Source organism: Amblyomma maculatum, chromosome 1 (assembly GCF_055883805.1).
Source record: "Amblyomma maculatum isolate TAMU_Amacu chromosome 1, ASM5588380v1, whole genome shotgun sequence".
In the NCBI taxonomy this organism is placed as follows: Eukaryota; Metazoa; Arthropoda; class Arachnida; order Ixodida; family Ixodidae; genus Amblyomma; species Amblyomma maculatum.
Window position 1 is genome coordinate 438,192,497 of NC_139344.1, and position 20,680 is coordinate 438,213,176.

A 20,680-nucleotide genomic window follows, 5' to 3' on the forward strand; every position below is an offset into this window, starting at 1 on the left:
GGAAAACAGCTCTAGATTGGCCACTAACCCTACCATCGAGAAGTTATCTTTAGATATCAAGACACTTACGAGGAAATGTGACGACTCTGAAAATCGTCTTCGTCGCGCAAACCTGCTCTTTCTTGGCATCAGGGATGTAAAGGGCGAAACTTGGGCGGAGACGGAGTCAAATGTTATCACGTTTTGCTCTGAGATACTTGGTTTAAATATCGATAGCTCCGAAATTGAGCGAGCCCATAGACTTGGTCGCTTCCGAGAATCAAAGAATCGGCCCATTATAGTTAAGCTAGCCAATTACAAAACAAAGTGTAACATCCTCTCTGCTGGGCCCAAGTTGAAAGATCTGCCGTATTCAGTACGCGAAGATTACTCGGCGCGTGTTCGATTTGCCCGTGGAAAACTATTTGCATATGGGCAGCAGAGCTCTTCTAATTTCAAGATGCGCTTTGACAAGCTTATCATTGGCAATAAAGTGTACATGTATGACGATGACTCCGACTCCGTGCATGAGCTAAAAACATAGCAGTCACCGCGAAATCACCGGCACCCGGTCTCGCCGCCATATCAGCCTGTTCAAGCTCCCACCAGTGCGCCTGCGTGTCGAACTATGTCTGTCGCCCTCGCAAACGTTCGTAGTTTCATACCGAAGAAGGAAACTGTGGAAACTATCCTAAAAGACAATCAAAGCAATATTGCGGTATTCACCGAAACATGGTTGACTCCGGACATCAGTAATGATGAACTGCTTGACGACATGTCATCTTTCACCGTTCATAGGCTCGACAGGGCCGGTCGTAGGGGCGGTGGCGTTCTTGTACTGATAAAATCGGTTATACATTCCTTCACTATTGATGTTACATGTCACCATGAAATTCTCTGTGTAAACTTTTCGCCTCCCGGAAGCACAAATGTACTGACTGCCTGTTATCGCCCACCGGATTGTGATACCTCTTTTACTAACGATCTGCACTTGGTCCTTCTTGATTTGAATTTTCGCTTTCCTAACGCCAATTATATTCTTTGTGGCGATTTTAACTTTCCAGATGTTAATTGGATGAGCTTATCTGCATCCTCCCGCTGTTCCAAAGATTTTATTGACCTCGCTCTTATGTTTAATCTTGCCCAAACTGTAAGCATGCCAACTCGCAATAATAACACACTGGATCTAGTTCTTTCCACCAATCCTGATTTGATACAGTCAATGCAATGTGTCAACGGTGTGAGCGATCACAAAATTCTGCTATTTGACCTATCCTTCCCAGCCCCTGTTCGACAGAAATCCATAAAACACATACGTGACTACAGGCGGGCAGACGTGTCTAGTATTAACGAAGAGTTAGAAATATTTTACCATTCCTTCCGTGAAACTGCCTCTCTAAAATCTGTGAACGAAAACTGGCTGTTATTTAAGCACAAACTTTTATCACTCATTCATAAGTACGTTCCTCTCGTTTCTATTCGCGGTAATACAGAAAACCCGTGGTATTCGAACGCTTTGAGAAAGCTATTCCGAAAGAAAAAACGCCTTTTTCGTGCAGCGAAGACATCACATTCTGAACTTAAATGGGAAAAATATTTTACTTGCCTGAAGGAATACACACAGCTTTTGAGACAATCAAAGAAAAAGTTTCATCACCAGGACCTACTCTGCATTCTTCGTACCAACCCCCAAAAATTCTGGAATATTCTTGCACCTACACGTAGTAAAAGCCATAACATTTCCTTACTTAATCACGACAACTCCCCAGTGCCGATTGATCAGCGTTCCGATGTCATGAATTCATACTTCTCTTCTATTTTCACTCGAGAACCTACCCTGAACACACACAACCTACCTCCTTTAAACTTTGCTCAGATGCCCCCTATTCACATCAATTCTGAAGGAATCGAAAAATTGATCGACAGCCTAAAGCTGTCAAGTAGCCCTGGTCCTGACAATATACCTGCGAAGGTGCTTAAGTCCACCAAAGTTATTTCCAGCCTTATCTTTCAGATCATATTCACCCAGTCCTTAGTTAGCAGTTCAATTCCGGATGACTGGAAACTAAGTAGAGTATCCCCAGTGTTCAAATCAGGAAACCGCTCCGATCCATCCAATTATCGCCCTATTTCGTTAACTTGCATAGCCTGTAAAATAATGGAACACATCATCTACTCCCAAGTTGCAAGCCACCTCGATAATAACTCATTTTTTTTAAGAACCAGCATGGCTTCCGCCCCGGTCTTTCCTGCAAGACTCAGCTCTTTGAATTCACTCCTGACCTTCACTTTAACCTTGACTCATCTTTCCAAGCCGATGTCATATTCCTGGACTTTTCCAAAGCATTCGATCGCGTCCCTCACAAAAGACTGATGTTTAAACTTTCACGCCTTTGTATTGATCCATTAACTTTATCCTGGATTAACTGCTTTCTCACGAACCGCTTTCAATACACCGTCATCGGAGGGCATCATTCCGCCACCCACGAAGTAATCTCGGGCGTGCCGCAAGGATCCGTGCTTGGGCCATTGCTGTTCCTCATCTTTATAAATGACCTCCCCTCTGGCATAGCATCATCCATTCGCTTGTTCGCCGACGACTGCGTCTTATACCGTCGCATTTCTTCTCACGATGACCAAGTAACCCTTCAAAACGACTTACTTAAAATTGATACCTGGTGCTCAGACTGGATGATGGAACTGAACGTAAAAAAATGCAAATTCATGCAGGTGTCACGTAAACGTTTTAATATTTCCTATACATATTCACTAAATGCAACTATCATATCACAGGTTGAAACTTACAGGTATCTCGGCGTCCTAATCAGCAGTAAACTAACATGGAATGAGCACATCACCAAACTAGCTGCTGACACTTCGAGAACTCTATGCTTTATTAGAAGGTCACTTTCACTATCACCTCCATCCATTCGCAAACTTGCGTACGAAACTTTCATTCGCCCGAAGCTCGAATACGCATCTGCAATTTGGTCCCCTCATCAAATGTACTTAATTAACGAAATTGAATCCATCCAGAATCGCGCTGCCCGTTTTATATCTTCATGACTTTATGAAATTATGACTTTCGTTTCAGCATCAGCAGTATTAAGACATCTCTCGGTATCAGCCCTATAGCCCTAAGACGCAACATTTCTCGCCTATGCCTGTTTCATAACCTGTACCACAACTTCCACCATCTCCGTGATTCTCTGTTAGTTCCACCATTGCGCACATCATCTCGTCTTTTCAACTTCATGAGCATCCAGCGCTTACATGGATATACTAACGCCTTTAATAAGTCTTTTCTACCAGCCGCAATCCAAGAATGGAACCAGCTTCCCGAACACATTGTAACCGAACGTGACCCTACTAGATTTAAAGAACGCTTGACATGTCATTTCGCTTCATAACCGATTGCTTCCTCTTCCTTTTTATTTGCAGTGCCTCCTTCATTTGAATTGTTGTATTTGAGCATTTTCACTTTTTGTACCTATGTTTAGACCATGAACGGTTGTTATCTTTATGTGTTACCTCCCCCCCCCCCCTTATGTAATACCCCACCCGGGGCCTTTAAGGGTATAATAAATGATGATGATGATGATGAGATGTATTCGTGAGACGTAGCAAAAATTGTGACGTCGGCATAATTTCCCCATTCATGAAGTTAGGCCCTCTTTCCCACATGTCGAGAACAGTATTTCTGATATTCTGATCGCACCGTAAATGACCCCCGAAATGGAAACAAAGAAATAAATTAATACAATCAAGCAAGACAGAAGTAGAAGAGAAGAGGCGGACAGAAAAGGCAGGGGCAGGAGAGAAGGGAGATGGGTGACTGCAGTGTTATCAGGTACGTGTGCCGATGTATAGCATAAGCTGGACAGTTACACGGGCCACAATTTTGCGTATCATAATCAGGGATCAGTGTGGTTCTGTAAAAGCAAGATCACCTATCAATAAACGTTGTCCTTCGGCCTCCAGCCGCCGGCTACGTTCCGTTATTTCAGTGGTGACGAGTATGGGATGGCTGCTGCACAATGGCAGCCAGGCAATCGAGTTCAACGACACAACTAGTAGCTGGGGCACTTATCGTGTTCGTTTGGAGGCCTTTTTTTGAGGGCCGCAGCATCACAGATCCAGGACAACAGTGTGCGCTTCTGGCGTTGGCACTTAGTGACAACGTGGTGCGTGTGATTCAAGGCCAGTGCCAGACGGAATCGGTGAACAGCCTCAACTAAGAGGTCGTCGTACAGCTCCTGGACAACACTTTGATCCCCAAGCCAATGAGATAGCAGCTAGCTACGCTTTCTGTATGCGGAACCAAGCGGATGGGGCGAAAGGGTACGGGAGTACATCACCGACCTGGGGCGTCACGCCAAAAATTGCAGTTTTGATAAGTCGTTGGATCGTATGTTGCGGGATCGGATTGTCTGCGGAATCCGTGATGAACAAGCTCGACGGCATATGTTATCGCAAAAGAAGTTGAGCCTGGCAGAGGCGGAAGCGTTTGCTCTAGCTGCGGAAACCGCCGAGACGAATGTCCGGATGATGCAAGAAAGGAGGTTCAATGACAACGGGGCGGCTGCCAATGTCGTACGGAAGCACAGTCGGTATCCGCAGAAATCCTGGCGCGAGTAAAGACCCACGACAGAGTCTTCGCAATGCTGGAGATGCGGCTCGAACCATGCTTCAAAAGTGTGTAGACACAAGAAACTACGTGCCACATGTGCGGCAGGAAAGGACACCTAGCACGGATGTGCTCCAGTGGTCGCGCTAACCCTTCAGGAACATATGCGGTGAAGGAGGCAGAAGGCAGCGATGGCAGTGGATAAGAGAAGCTCTACGCTTTGGTGGCTCACAGCTACAGTAGTAACGAGGCCGGTTGGCGATTCGAAAGGGATTTCATCTGGGAAGGCCGGAACCTGCGCATGCTGATACAGGGTCTACTGTCAGCGTCATTTCAAGGAGGGTATTCGAGAACAACCGCGACTTTTGGCCGACACTGGAGAAGACTGCATTGCGCCTATCGTGCCTCCTGGGGCCGCTTCCGGTCCTCCGCCGAGTGGCCATTAGAGTCGAATGCCTTAATACTCAAGTGGACAGCTAGCTCGTGGTTGTGGATTGCGACGGGCCTATGTGCGGCCGGAACACCATCGAAGCCTTCCAGAATGCAGGCATAGCCCTACTGGAAGAATGTGCACCGCAGAAAGAATATCTGGTTCACGGTGACGCAGCGACAGTCAAACGTTTGGCGGAACTTCCGGACATTTTTGAGGATAGTTTGGGTTGTTGTAAGGGGCCGCCCGTAAAACTACACAAAAGATGCCGCTATACCACGCTTTCTCGAGGCTCGACCAGTTCCCTGCGCGCTTCGGGAAAAGGTATCGGCAGACATTGACCGCATGGTATAGAATGGAGTGCTTTCACCATTGAGAGTTTCCAAGTGGGCTACGCCTGTCGTGCCCGTAGTGAAATGGAACGGTGAAATTAGACTGTGCGGCGACTTCAAACTAATCGTGAATCCGGAGACACATTTGAAACAGTACCCGTTGCCAAAAATTGTAGACATCTTATCTCCGTACGAAGGGGAGGTATTCACTAATCTGTATTTACGGCACGCATATAATCAACTCCACTGGATGACGAGGCACAAAAATGGCCATGTTAAACACCCAGAAAGGGTTGTTTGCATACAAGCGCCTTGCTTTCGGCATCGCATCGGCTCCAGCCTTGCTCCAGCGTCGCCTAAAATCCGTTCTACAAGGCATCCCTCGTGTAAAGGTGTACTTAGATGACATCAGTACTGCCGAAAAACAGAACGACCATGATACTCTCCGGCAAGTCTTCGAGCGGCTGCGCGATAATGGGCTCAAGCTGAACCGTGACAAATGCAGGTTCCGAGAGAAGGAATTTTTGTTTTTGGGCCACAAGATTGATGCAACTAGGCTACACCCCCTGAGAATATGGAAGGCATCACAGCCGCACCCAGATCGGAGACGGTGAGCCAGCTTAAATCCTTCTTGGGATAGATCACATATTACGCCGAGTTTTTGCCTAACCTCGCAACTACGCTGGTTCCTCTCTATAGGCTGTTAGCTAAAGGAGCGCGATGGCAATGGGGATCCAAACACGATTAAGTTTTTAAGGCAGCAAAGCAGGCTATGGCGAAAGCACAGCTTCTCGTATACTACGACCCCGAAAAGTCGTTGCGGCTTGAATGCGACGCTTCGTCAGTGGGTGTCGACGCTGTGTTGTTACACCGAATTGGAAACCGGGACTATCTCATAGTGTTCTGTTCAAGAGCACTGACACCTGCGGAGAGGAATTAATCGCAATTGGAGAAAGGAGCTTTGGCGTTGGTCTTCCGCGTTACCAAGTTTTGAGATTATTTGTTGGCGAAGCGTTTTACTCTGACGACGGATCACAAGCCACTGGCAGGCGACAAAGCACGCTAAAGGAACTGCACGACACTCACCCCGGTATCAGTGCCATGAAGCACACGGTTCGGGTGTTATTTTGGTACCCTGGATTAGATAGAGACATCGAAGTGTTTGTACGAAGTTGCCCGCAATGTATACAATGCCAGCCCATGCCGGCTGCTGAAGGTCCCACTCCATGGCGGGTGAGCAACAAGCCTTGGTACAGGGTTCATATGGACTTTGCGGGGCCCATCAAGGGCTACCACGTTTTTGTGCTGGTTGATGCTGAGAGTGGATTGAGAGTGGTAGATGTTGAGCGGATTGAGAGTGGTAGATGTTGAGTGGATTGAAACCATACCTTTGAAAACGACCACAGCGGAGGCCACCATTCAATTGCACAGAAAGGGAACCAGCGAATACAGACGCAAAACAAGAACAAAGGAGGCACACAAGGTGTGTGCCTGCTTTGTTTTTGTCTTGTGTCGGTATTCGCTGGTTCCCTTTATATGCAATATGAACCAACTAGCCCAGCAGTTTGCACTCCTGTCACCATTCACGTACTTCGAGGTATTTTTGCATGCTTTGGCTTGCCATTCTGTGTGGTATCGGATAACGGGCCACAGTTTTCAAGCTCTGCCATGTCAAGTTTCTTGCAGGAAAACCAGGCGAAACACATAAGAACCACACCATACGATACACAGTCAAATGGGTTGGTGGAATGGGCCGTGCGAACAGTAAAGGAAGGTCTTTGGAAGAATCCGAAAGGTACATTGCATGAACGACTAATCAACTTTTTATTCCGTTATAGAACGGCACCTTTGGAAGGAGAAAAATTGTCAGCGGAACGGCTGTTGGCCTTCCGTCCCCGAAACCGGCTGACAGCTTCTATCACGGATACCACGGTGATAAGACATGACGGTTCTACCGAAGTGGTTCCAGGAGCAGCAAAAGTACTGACGCGGTTCCAACCTGGCAGGCATTTATGGTCGCACCAGTTTCAGTCTGTCCGGAAGTGGATGCCGGCAACAGTAGTGTCCATGACGGGATCATGCATGGTGATACTGGAAACACCGGAGGGACAGCAGCGACGCCACGTAGACAAACTCCGGCCACGACTAGTCACGGGCTCATCACCTAAAAATCAGAGACATGACTGGACCAACGACGGAGCTGAGCGTAGTTCCGGGGAGGCAGAAACTCGCCAAGGTACGGAGGCACGGGAAGTCAGCTCTCAAGCCGAAGACCAACAACCACCACGTCGTTCGACTCGCCTGCGGAAGACTCTAGATCGTCTCACGTATTCCAGCTTAGGGGAGGGGATGCAGTGGTATCATGTACGCGTGCTGATGTATATCATAAGCTGGACGGTTTATACGTGTCGAATTCTTGCGTATCATGATCTGTAATCGGTGCGGTTCTGTTATAAAAGCAAGATCACCTATCAATAAACGTCCAGTCCTTTGGCCTCCAGCCACCGGCTACGTTCCGTTATTTCAGCGATATTCGCCATTACTTTGTTAAGCGAAGTTAAGTGCAATCCTACAATTTTTGCTGCCAAAACGTTGTGCACCTTCTTGCCCACCAATGAGTTTTGTTAGCCTACAATTATCGCAAAAAATTCAGTGACATCCTCCGCTTAGTCACCCGGGCTACAAGTGCAGCTTGACTTACAAGCGTACTGACGAGGCAAAGTCATGGCCTAGATTTATAGGCACACTAAAACGTGATGTTTTTTTGGCATCCGTCTTGGTACTGCACGTACATATATGGCTAGGTGCAGTTTATTTAGCCACAGAGGGAAAATATAGGCCGGAAAACAAGGATCTCGTTAAACGCCTCAGTGAAGGTGTACACCGGTTTGGACGTGATCTTATTTATTTTATTTATTTATTCAATACTGCAGGCCTTTACGGCCCAAGCAGGAGGGGCATACAGATAACATCAGGATTCATAATGAAGATAGCAAATAATTTCAAAACACTTGTTCTGTGGGCAATAGAATATGAACAAAACAAGGACTAAACAAAATGAAAACCGAGCTCTTCATTAGGGAAAGTCATGAACATAAACAGATGAAAGGCAATTAATGAAATATCCAAAAATGAATGATCAAACATGCAGCAAGAAAAAAAGTCAATCAGTTAGGACAACCAAAAATCAGACAAGAAAAACATTTGAGATCAGCAATTCAAGGTTTCAATTGAATCAATGCTGGTTAGAAGAGGCCGAGGTAAGTTGTTCCAATCTGTTATTGTGCGAGGAAAAAAGGAATATCTAAACAAATTAGTTCTGGCGTTAGAAAGTCGCCGTGTCGATGTCGTGGTCGGCGTGCAGTAAGTGGTGTTATTTATGCGATGCGATGCTATACTACTGGGAGACTTCAACGGCCACAATAAGGATCCAAATGAATACACTAAATGGCACTTTTTGAATGACTCAACCTATATTGTAAACAGAGAAGCTAAATGTAAGAGAGAAGTTACATGGCAATTTCGGAACATACACACGGGGATTGACTATTGCTTGTTTTCAGTGTGAATTTGTAGCAAGCTTACAAAGGGGGAAATAGACGATAAAGGGCAGTACAGTTTTGGTAGTGATCATAAACGTATTATTCTACCATTCGGCGCAATCTTCAGTTGAAAAATGCAAATAAAGGCAAACAAGAAACTCGCCATTAAACAAAGAACGAATTCTGCTTATAGCAGCCCGTATAGGGGATGCATTATAGAAACGCCTCAGTGCCAAGTGGGAATATAATGAGGTACAACTACCTATAAGTACCAATTTTAAAGTAAAAATAGCAAACTGCTGATGCGGAAAGAGGAAGCCACAAAACTGGTCGAATAATGAAATTAGGGAAGTCCTCAAAAACAACATACTAAAATATGAAGGTATAGGTTATGAGTAACAGATTTGCTACAGGAACTGTGCGGGATATAAAGTATAAGTTACATACGAAGGGATAACAAGTAGAAAAACTGTCGAGATGTGGAAAAGATTACAACAAGGTTTCCATCACCACTACTGCTTATGCTTTTTATGGTAAATGTGGAACAAATGCTACAAATTAGGGACAACGCGGTTTTATAACGTTGTATAGAATACGCGGAAAAGTGGTAGAGCAGCGCCTCGGCGGTTTCATGTTTGCTGACGATATTGTTCTGTTATGAGATAGCCAGAAAGACTTGCAAACCGTATTTAAATCTTGTGGAGAAAAGGGGATACTGTGGGTTTTTGTTTCAGCGTAATTAAGTAATGTCTGATAATTTTTAATAGTTAAACCAAAACGATCAGGTATTTAATGTCCCTCCATCCCTCCTTCCTTGATCAATAAGAACCCGGTGGTGATGATGATGATGTGCTCAGTCGTAATGGCAAACACCCACCACGGGGTATTTCTAGGGTGTATTACAGATCCAAAAGACTCGTGGACAAGGAGTGGAGTATCTAGACTATTTTAATCTTAAACTAGAATTTGAACAAAAAATCTAAAGAAAAACAAAAATTCTTATTTCAGCAAAGAAATCTGCGTGATGGGTTTATACAGCCATGAATTGAATCGCACACTATTTTCAGAGCGTATCCCTTGCCACTCGGCCTGAAGGATAGGAGATACGGAATAGATACAGAAAGCCCAAAACGAGTGACAGGGATCTCCAAGTAAAATTCTGAGAGAAGCGAACCGTCGGCAGGAGAGGAAAGAGTGGTCGATAGACTCAATTTCCCCTGAAGATTCACAAAGGTTTGTCATAGCTCTGAACAGTATAAGAATCTAGTCGCATTACTCTGCAACGCAAGAGGATCATGGACACCTCACATTGTTTGAAGTGCGCATCCACACACTCAGAAGAACTTTTGGCTGTTGCTAATCGGCTGCAGCAAGAAGAGGGTTATGGCTCAAGTTGCGGAGATGTTCGAAGCTTGAAATTGTGATATAATTAAGCATACGGTTTTTGGGACGAAAGGCGCAATGTTTTCGCCAAATGCTCATCTTGCTAATAAAGTTTTCTCGATAAGTGTAAAGTCGAAAGGGACAGGGGCCCTGTGAAAGCGAACTTCTGTAATATATGCCGAATTATAATTCAAGGAACAGCTAAACAGGGTATCTCTCATACTTTCCAGCACTGTCAATGCGGAAAGACTGTCTGAAAGTATAATAACCTTAGATTTGTTGTGGGAAATGTTTTACAATGCCAACCTAATAGCAACAAAAACTCAGCGACAAAAATAGGCGTGTAGTCAGGGACACAAAATAACCAACTCCAATCAAGAGTCCGGGAGTATAGGAAAAAAGCTGATATTTCAGTTTGAAGGAAGCCATGAGTAAAGCACATTTAATTTATTGGCAGGCACAGTCTTAACACTATCTGGAACAGTGTCGCCGAATTAAATAGCAGTATCAGGCAGCCGGTGTTTACCTTGGACTAAAATATTTACCGAAACGGAAATTTTGGTGCTTTTACATTTTTAGTTGTCATCATCGTCACCTACATCTGTGCGCACTTAGTATGTGCAGACGGCGACGATCTCTACCGCCTTTTCGGCTCATTTACAAAATAAGCGAATGGGTTCAAAAAAGGCTTCGTAGCGACCCGTTTGCACAAACTACATTTCGCAATCAGTTTAAGTTCTTCATCTTAGGTTAGTATTTCCGACCTGAATATAAAATTTACGCCATGCGTATCAATTTGCGGACATGCACAATCCTAACCAAAAGAGGACGCGTGTCCTTCTTTGAATCGACCTCTTTATACGTCATGCGGCGACGTGGAAACTATAGATTATTACAACTTCTCCTGTCGGAGATACGATCCTTAGAGAGCACGTTAATTGACACGTCCTCAATTTCGGAACTGACATATCCGCCAAGAGTATCCTGTTTAGCGCTCGAAAAGAAATGAGGCGAATATTCACCACTTCTAAGTTAGCCCGGTGCTGATGTCATTAACATTTCCGCACCTGGCAGCAAAGCTTTTTCCCGCCGAATAACCCATTACCATATATTGCTTGTACTCTGAAGCTCCATCATCGCTCGATTTCATTACATTCACAAACCTTTTCTTATTCCTTTACCAACCCCTTTTGTTTCATTTCAACAACTCCACTAATGACAAGAGAAGCAGCGGTAATAAGGGATTACTTGAGAATTTCCTTTCCTTGCCTAAGGTGGCCTTTCGTAAGGCCTGCCCTCCAGCCGTTTGGTACAGCGTCAAAGGCCATGCATGACTTAAAGCCGGGGTGCGACAGAATAATTTGTTTGTCAGCGCCTCGCTGTTTTATGTTTGTTTCAAATTTTGTGTAATTAATATTTTCCTTCCTTGATTGCTTTCCTTACCAAACAAATTTTTGCTAAACATTTTTTGCTAACACTGATTTCAAGATAGTATTTTATGTACGATAGAGCGTAAATTATAAAGAATAAAATTGTTTTTATTTTCTTGTGCTGTACTGAGGCCTGATCAGTCCGTAGGCGTTGGCATGAGCTACGTCTACTAAGGAAAGAAGTAGAAGAAGTAGAGCGACATATTGGTAAGCCCGCTTGAAGTGCGCATCCACACACTCAGAAGAACTTTTGGCTGTTGCTAATCGGCTGCAGCAAGAAGAGGGTTATGGCTCAAGTTGCGGAGATGTTCGAAGCTTGAAATTGTGATATAATTAAGCATACGGTTTTTGGGACGAAAGGCGCAATGTTTTCGCCAAATGCTCATCTTGCTAATAAAGTTTTCCGATTACTTCCAATCCCTGCCAGCGTCGGACGCCCTTTGCTCCTTGACGATCGGCTAAGTATTGGGTTGCTAGTCCCGGTTTTGTCTTTCTCCTGTGCTTCTTTTGTTCTCTGTTGACTAACGCACGCGGTGACATTGTCAATTTAAGGTAATGTCGACGCAGTCCCCCGGCCAAGGGCGCTCCCCTTGGTCGGCTTCCCTCCTGACCGATGATCTGCCCTTGGAAGCTTTTCAGAGCTCCGGTGTCCGTAACAACCCTGTGGCACTCGTACCTAAGGATGGGGGCACCATTAAAATGAACAACCCAGGAGCTGTTCGAGCTGCCCTGCAGGAAATCACTTCCTTCTACGAAGGAATAGCCGAGGTGCGCCAATTTGGTCGCGGCGGGATTCTTTGCCGTTCGCAAGAACTATCATGCATAAAGGACCTGCTAAAATGCTCCTCTTTCGCCTCTCATCAGGTAAGCAGTTTTATCCCTTCACACCTGGCTTGCACAAGAGGTTTAGTCCGAGGTGTAGATTCCTCATTAAGTCCACAAGAAACCCTTGACCTTCTTTCCGCGGCAGGCGTTGTTGCGGTCTATCGCTGTAGCCGGGAGCTAAATAATGTTCGTGTGCCGACAGAATCGGTTATTGCTACATTTGCAGGCACAGTCTGTCCATCGGAGATTAAAGCGTGGCCTTTAATATTCAGAGTTGATCACCTACCATCAAAGCCTCTGCAGTGCAACAACTGTTGGCGTTATGGCCATACTGCAGGCGGTTGCAAATCCACTTTGCGGTGTTGCAAATGCGGTGAAGCACATAAAACACACTTATGCTGAGATCAAATTCTCAAATGTTGTCTTTGCGGCGAACTTCACTCAGCAAATTCTTTGGAATGTCCCTCTAGAGCGCATGAAATGAAAATTCTGGAGATTATTGACCGTAAACGTTGCTCGAGGCGTGAGGCAATTCAGGAAATTAAAGACAGAGCTCATGGGTATGCAGGTGTGTCGGCCCGTTCAGGAGCTCCATTAGATTCCACGATGTCTAAAACCATAATAACTGCTATGGAAGCAACCATGACCAAAATGGTGGATAGGATTGTGACAATAGTCACAGAATGCATATCCAATGTTCTAGCAGCTAATAATACTCAGACTGTGCAACCTGCTATGGTTTCTTCTACGGCACCTGGACATTCACTATCAGTGCAGCACTCATTAGCTGCAATGTCTTGTTCGCAAAATGAGTCTCTTTCCGCATTACCTATGCTTAATTCCAACAAGTCGGACGAGGCTCACGATGCAGATATGGATGAGACAGATACGCGAATTCTAAAACGCAGTGGATCCCCGTTGTCAAACCCGTCATCACCTCGCCCACAAGCAAAATCAAAAAAGCAACAGCTAGGATCTAAACCAAAGGAAAACATTTTGGGGCAGGCTGTTGCTGCTGCCCGGATTACATAAACATAGGAAAGTTAAAAGTTCTTCAGTGGAATTGTAGATCTCTTCTTTCAGCTACTACAGATTTAGTTTATCTTTCTTTAAAACATAATCCAGAAATAATTGTTTTACAAGAAACTTGGCTTACAACTGAAAAACATTTTCACTTACAAAATTATCTATCATTTCGACAAGATCGCCAGTCAAGAGGTGGTGGGTTACTAATTCTAGTTTCTTCAAAATTTTGTCATAGGGCTAAGATTTCCTTTCAATATTCTAGTTTAGATTCAGAATTATTGGCTCTAGATTTTGAAATTCCAGGGTTCAGTCCGTTTACATTAGCGAATATTTATTTCCCTCATGGTGTTCACGACACCAGATCTCTAGACCACCTACTAGTTAATTGTCAAAATTCGGTTATTTTGGCTGGAGATTTTAATTCGCACCATGTATCGTGGGGTTACAAGACGGATCCCTGCGGCAAGCGTCTGTGGGATTGGCTTTCAGACAATAACCTTCACTGCATGAATTCTGGCTTACCAACTTTTGTACGTGCTCACAGTCAATCTGTGATAGATTTAACTTTTTCAAACACTAGTGTTTCTATACTAAATTGGTCGACAATTGATGGTGGCACCTCTAGCGACCATATACCTATTGTTTTTGAGGTTAACTGCCGCTTAACTCTGCCGACATCTCAGTTGAGATCATACGTAAATTATAACCAGTTTCACTCATTTTTGATTTCGTCTCTTGAGTCTGTGGTTGAGTCTACGGAAGAGTTAAAATCGCAAACATTATGCCAGGCTATTGCATCCTGTCGTAAGAAGTGTGAATTTTTAGTACGTACATCTAAAGGCAATGCATCACCAAAATGGTGGAATGCAGATTGTTCGCGCGATTATAGAAGAAGAAAGGCTGCATGGAAGAAGCTCCTTCACAACCAGTGCCCCAAAAATTGGCATGATTATAAATTTTTTGCAGCTGCATTTAAACGCACAGTCGCACAAGCGAAAGATAATTATGATAATGAGTATTTCAATTACCTTTCACAATCTAATAACAGACGTGCACTTTTCAGGTTTTTAAAATCGCGGAAAAAGATTCCTGTCTCAGAAAATTTACCCTCATGTGTTTCGACTCCTCAAGAAGCTCTTAGAACAGTAGAAAACATCGCTAAAGGTTTAGAAAAGCGTTTTTTGTCAACACTTCCCAAATACCCTACGTTAGTAGGCCCAGTATATACGGTTAAGGATGTTCCTAAAATTACTTTTTCTCAGCTTTCTTCGATTATAATGACGTTGCCAACTGCTGCGCCTGGCCCTGACGGAGTAACGTCAAAAATGTTAAAAATCCTCTTTGAAGTGTCTCCAAATTCCTTGTTAGAATTGGTAAATTATTCAATTATTCATTCTTGGATACCTGGTGACTGGAAACTAGCCAAAGTGATTCCTTTACGGAAACACAATGGCGGTGGCTATACTTTGGAAAATATCAGACCAATATCTTTAACATCAAACTTGGTAAAATTAATTGAAAGGGTCGTACTCAAACGTGTTACCGAGTTTGTCGAACAAAAACATATTCTTAGTCCCTGTCAAATCGGATTTCGAGCAAAATTTTCAATATGGAATGCACATACCGACCTTGAGAGTCGAATTCTTCTTGCGCGGCGCAAAAAAATGTATGCTGCATTGGTGACTCTAGATATAGAGAAGGCTTATGATAGTGTAGAGCCCCGAATTTTATTGCACAGATTAGAATCGCTATGCTTTCCACAATACTTATTGATTGGATATCTACATTCCTACAAAACAGACAATTTTACTGTTCATTGAATGGAGTTCATTCTAGCAAATATCAACAAACCAGAGGTGTCCCTCAAGGGGCAGTTCTCTCGCCCGTGCTCTTTAACATTTTAATGAGTTCAATTCCCACTCATCAGGAGATCCGCACGTATGTCTATGCGGATGACATCGCATTCTTTACGGCTGCACCTGACATTCAATCCCTCAACAGGCGCCTGCAATCGTACCTAAGCTTCCTTCAAAATTGGTTAGATGACTTAAAATTTAAATTAAATGTTAAAAAGTGCGCGTTCCTTGTTTTCCAAATTCAGGATCCGGTAACTCTTGCTCTAACATTTAAGCAGGAAATGATTCCTCAAGTTAAGTCTTTGAAATATCTAGGGGTGATTTACGATGACCATCTGGCATGGAGGGATCACATTGAACATGTTGCAGCGAAGGGGGCACGTGCTGTGGGTATGTTGCGCAGGTTAAGCAGTCCAAGGTCTGGGATGCGGCGAGACGCACTATTAATGATTTATGTTATGTATGTCCGCCCAATTATAGAATTTGGATCTGTGTTATTTTCTGGTTCACCTGCTTACAAAATTCGTCCGCTTGTTCTTTTAGAGCGGGAAGCGCTTAGATTATGCCTTGGGCTCCCCAAATTCGTGGCTAATAATGTACTATACCTTGAAGCCCGAATACCACCGTTAATAACTAGATTACAATTCTTGACTGTCCAGACGTATCTGAAAATATATGAATCACAATTCCACCGCTCCATATCAATTTTTTGTTGCGAGCCAGACTCCTTTTTTGGAGTCGTATGGCCTCGGTTTCATACCCCGCAGGTAATTCTAGTGCAAAATCTGTTACAACCTTTGCACGTAGTCCTTTCTAACATCTTTCCAACAAAAGTAAGTGCATCGTCGGTTCAAATTATCTTTGATGACATTTTCCCAAATAATGCGAAACACTTAGCACCTCACATTTTAAATGGATTATTAGAAGATCATTTACAAAGTCTTCCAGTTAGCATAACAATAGCAACGGATGCTTCTCAAATTAATGAAAAAGCCGGCGTTGGAATATACTGTCCGCTTTTAGACTGGGCTTTTTCAGTCCGTCTTCCGGATTTTACTCCAATTTTCCAGGCGGAGTTGCTGGCGGTGGTGCTTGCTCTGCGCAAACTAGACACAACATACTCAACAGTGGCTGTAATTACAGACTCTTATTCTTTGTGCTTGTCGCTTTCTTCGAATATGGATTCGCAAATTTTAAACACCTTTCTTTCATTGCTCCCCTCACATTTGAGGCTCATACATATAGTGTGGGTACCAGGACACAGCAATGTGACAGCCAATGAGATTGCAGACAGACTAGCCAAAGATTCTCTGAACGGCCCTGTATTGCCCATCCTCCCGGCAACAGCGTACATAACAGCAGCAAGATTTCGGCGGCGTGCCTTATTAAGCACGCAGTCTGGATCTATTTTATCCTCGGATGACTACCTGCACCTCAAGTATTCGTGGAATAGGAAATCATGTCAATCAAGGCAAACTGAGGTCTCTCTAACAAGGCTACGCTGTCGTATTCCGCCCCTAAATTTCTATATGCACAGGTCTGGTTTGGCGCTTTCTCCTGTCTGCGCATTCTGCGGGGAACCGGAAACAATAGACCATTTCTTGATATTTTGCCGCCGTTTTACCATGATGAGAAAACGGTACTTAGAGAAGCCGTTACAACAGCTGGGTCTTAATTTGAGCAGCCAAATTTTATTATCGTTCGGTGCCACCATGCTTGGGTACAGCCACAGGTATGTTTTCAACGCCATTCAAAACTTCTTAATAGGAACAAAACGTCTACCTGACTAATATGCTTTGAAGTTTTATTCTGTACATATAAATCTTACTATTCTCTTACTGCGTGCGTTAGTATTTACTATTATATATTTTGGTTTATCATATCTACATTTCCTTTTCTATTCCCTAGCATTTATTATTATTTTTTTTTTTCGATGTAGTTATACATCTCAAAATCTAATATCTCTGCACCCCAATTCTTGGCCGATCCCCCTATGTGGGTATGTGCCATCACATTAGAGGAGAACAACAACAACAACAACAAGCCCGCTGTCTGTTCTCCCAGCGTTCCGAAGCGTGGTTTACCGTGGGACCTGTGAAGAGGCAGCAATTCACAAGCACTGCAAGGTAAGCCTGAGCAGTCGGAACTGTGAGCGAAGCGTCGTCATAGCGAGAAACTTAAGCAAACGTTAACGCTGTACTGATAAGGTAGCGTCTACATTAACCCTAATATGAGACCAGATGCACTGCGTTGGCATAGTAATTAAAACAACAAGACCGATGGCCCCACCCGATCTGCGTCGACTGTAGCTACTAAGAACTGCCGATTTGGCGGTGCGGCGAATGAAAACATTTTCCGCGTGCATGAAATGTGCGTTTTACATGTTCGGTTCCGTGTTATCGGTAGCGCTCACGGCGCTTGGTCGAACAGCACTGCCTGCTCATACAAGGCTAGTTCCACTGGCGCGCCATTCATTCAGTCGCTGCGATGAGCAGGCGAGAAAACACAGCTCGAATTGCGAAACCTCGGCATCGACATAGTTCCGCTATGTCGATGCCGAGGTTCCAATTTACAGAGTCTGTAAATGCCCCAGGCGCAATAACGTTCGTTCCTTAAAAAACGATGGCACTGTCATCATCATCAGCCGGACTATGCCGACTGGAGGGTGAAGGCCTCTACGATATTCCTCCAATTAAACCGGCCCTGGGGCCGTATTACGGACCGCTCTATATTTGAGAGCGCTCTAAAACGCCCGCTCCTAATGGTCGCCGTCGCCATCTTGAAAAGTTGCGTCACGGGATGCTGCGATTGCGTCTCGGAGACGAAAAAACAGATGACGTCGCGCACTTAATTATGCCCGTGGTTTTAGACTATTTCTGTAGAGCGCGATGAGACGGTCTAAAACGTTTTAGAGCGAGTTCTAGAGCGAAATTGGCGGCGGCGTACGCGGTGGAGTGGTGTGAGTGGTGGCTGCGGCGCCGAAGCGGCAACGCCGGCGCGAGCAACGACGAAGGGCGGTGTGTGAGAATGCGTTCTACTTGTTCGGCTAGTTGTTCCGACGCCTATTTCGACTTGAAAATGCGAAAGCGGAATGGTGGTGCGATGAATGCGCCGATGAACTGTGATGCTTGCAGTCGACCGCTCTTGACGGTGCGGCTTGTCATGCGTGCTTCGATCTTTTTTTTTTCGCCTCCGGAGGATTTCGTCTCCACAGGTAGTCGGCCTCTCATAACTGACGGTGAGCAAGTGCGTGCGTCAAATGGCTGAACTCAACTACTGCAAAGTTGGCGCTGAAGGGTGGTTGGGCTCCGCAGTGCGCCCAAAGCAAAACGTGGAGGCGAAGGCGACATACAGTGAAAAACGAAAAACGAGCGAGGTTGGTAGCGTACGCTCAACCGCGTTGCTTTTCCCCGTGCTCGTTCTAACTGAAGCATTTTTGTGTGAGACGTTCGTGTGGACATAAAAGTTTATTTTGCCTGTGCTCCGCGATCGATCTTTCTTTTGTTTCTGTTTCCTAAAGAAAACTAAAAAAGCCCTGATTACACTGCTTTCGATATGATTTTTCCGCGCATTTAGGACCATCACACAGTACCTTGACACCAGACGATGCGCTAAAGCCGGCACTATAGCCGTGGAATCAGCTGTTTTACTAAAAATCGCCATTTTTACGGTTTGTTTACCTTTGCCAGCACGCCCTCGCGGGAAAAGAAGCTAACCACGAGAGCGTTTAATTGCAAAACTGTAGCTGCTTCTTCATTTTTTTTATGACATTGAACTTTAAATGCGGCTTCTTGAAAATATAAAACTTTAGTTAATTTATTCACACGCTATATCTATAAAAAAGTTAGCAAACGGCTCCTTGACGTGCGAATAAACCTGTTGCCGGGAAAATAAGCGGCCCGGGGCGGCACCCTGGCAATCATTGGTTGATTCCGATTTTCGTCACGCGTTGGCGTCTCGCCGGGACGTCACGGTGTCGTCATTTTGACGTCACGCTCTATAACTTTACAGCAAGAACCGTAATTCGGCCCCTGAGCTAGCTCCGTCCACTTGATTACTGCGAACTTAATAACCTCATCCACCCACCTGACGCGCTGCTGCCCACTGCTGCGCTTTCCTTGCCTTACGAGGGCGATGGGAGGGAAGGGAAAGGGTAAGTTAATGTTAATAAAGCGCTGGAACCACTTGGTACGAGGCGAAGAGTAGGCAAACGTAGTGCTGGTATGCACATTTCTTTATTTATGGATACTCGCAGGTGTATACCTATCCTTACTTGGGGTGTAACATCCGGAAAAGGCGCAGAACTGCGATTAACGCCGCGGCGCAGTTCATCAGATGTTGGAAATCAGATGGGCTTCATTAAGCTCGCTGGCATCTTATTGAGCAATGTCATCGTTTTTTACAAAAAAAATTGTTAATGTTAGAGCGAGGATTCGATTCCACGATTCACTGGCAGAATTAAAGAGCCATTGTGCAGCTAGTGGCTGTAAATTCACAAGTACAATATGCATATACCGAGGATGACTATGCGTTAGAGGAGCGAAAATTAAATTGCAGCCGATCTATCTATATTCGCCGAAGTAAGTGCCCCGCCGCGGTGGCTCACGGCTTAAGGCGTTGTGCTACTGATTCGGAGTACACGGATGTGCAAACGAACGGGGCGGTCGTATTATGATGAAGTCGGAACGCTTAGGTGCACTCTTGTAATAGCCAAGAGGCCGATCCCGATGTGGTCAAGGTTATTAAGTCAAAATCCTATATGACTTATCAGATCTGAGTGCGTGTAATCCTAGAAACTGGTTTCAGTCATGTGAACAGAACGGTAGAGTTATGAAACGAGCTATAATTTAATCATTTACTGAATATTTTACAAAAGTGAGAAATATTCTTTGAACGTGAAATCATTGACTATACAGTTAAAAGGTCATTATCAAAATAAGAAAAATAGAAATAAGCTATAGAAATGAAAGTAATTAAAAGTATAAGAAAATAAAAATTGTAAACGTCAGATAAGCAAGAAGAAAAGAATGAGCTCTTAACGGAGCTAGGCACGGAACTGGCAATTTTTTTTTATTCCCAGACATATTGAGACTAATGTCCTACGATGTTTTCCGTGGTCTTCCATTGGGACACTTCTCTCTTTGTTCATTTACATTGTTTCTTAGCGCAATTAGGCGTTACCGACAAGGGTAAGATGCTGACCCATTCTTACCCTATTACTCATTTTCATTTCTTTAAAGGCAAAAGTCT

The 20,680-nt window shown here is 44.4% G+C and overlaps 2 protein-coding genes across 2 annotated transcripts in view; both read left to right on the top strand.

Moving 5' to 3' along the window:
• Window positions 1-20,680, top strand: part of LOC146209514 (uncharacterized) — a 425,568-nt gene that overhangs the window by 320,389 nt on the left and 84,499 nt on the right. The gene's annotated exons all lie outside the window — the stretch shown is intronic.
• Window positions 4,429-7,858, top strand: LOC146209516 (uncharacterized). Its single transcript, XM_084587415.1, has 2 exons — window positions 4,429-5,978; window positions 7,207-7,858. Exons 1-2 carry the CDS (start codon window positions 5,635-5,637, stop codon window positions 7,802-7,804), a joined length of 942 nt encoding a protein of 313 aa, XP_084443541.1. The 5' UTR covers window positions 4,429-5,634; the 3' UTR covers window positions 7,805-7,858.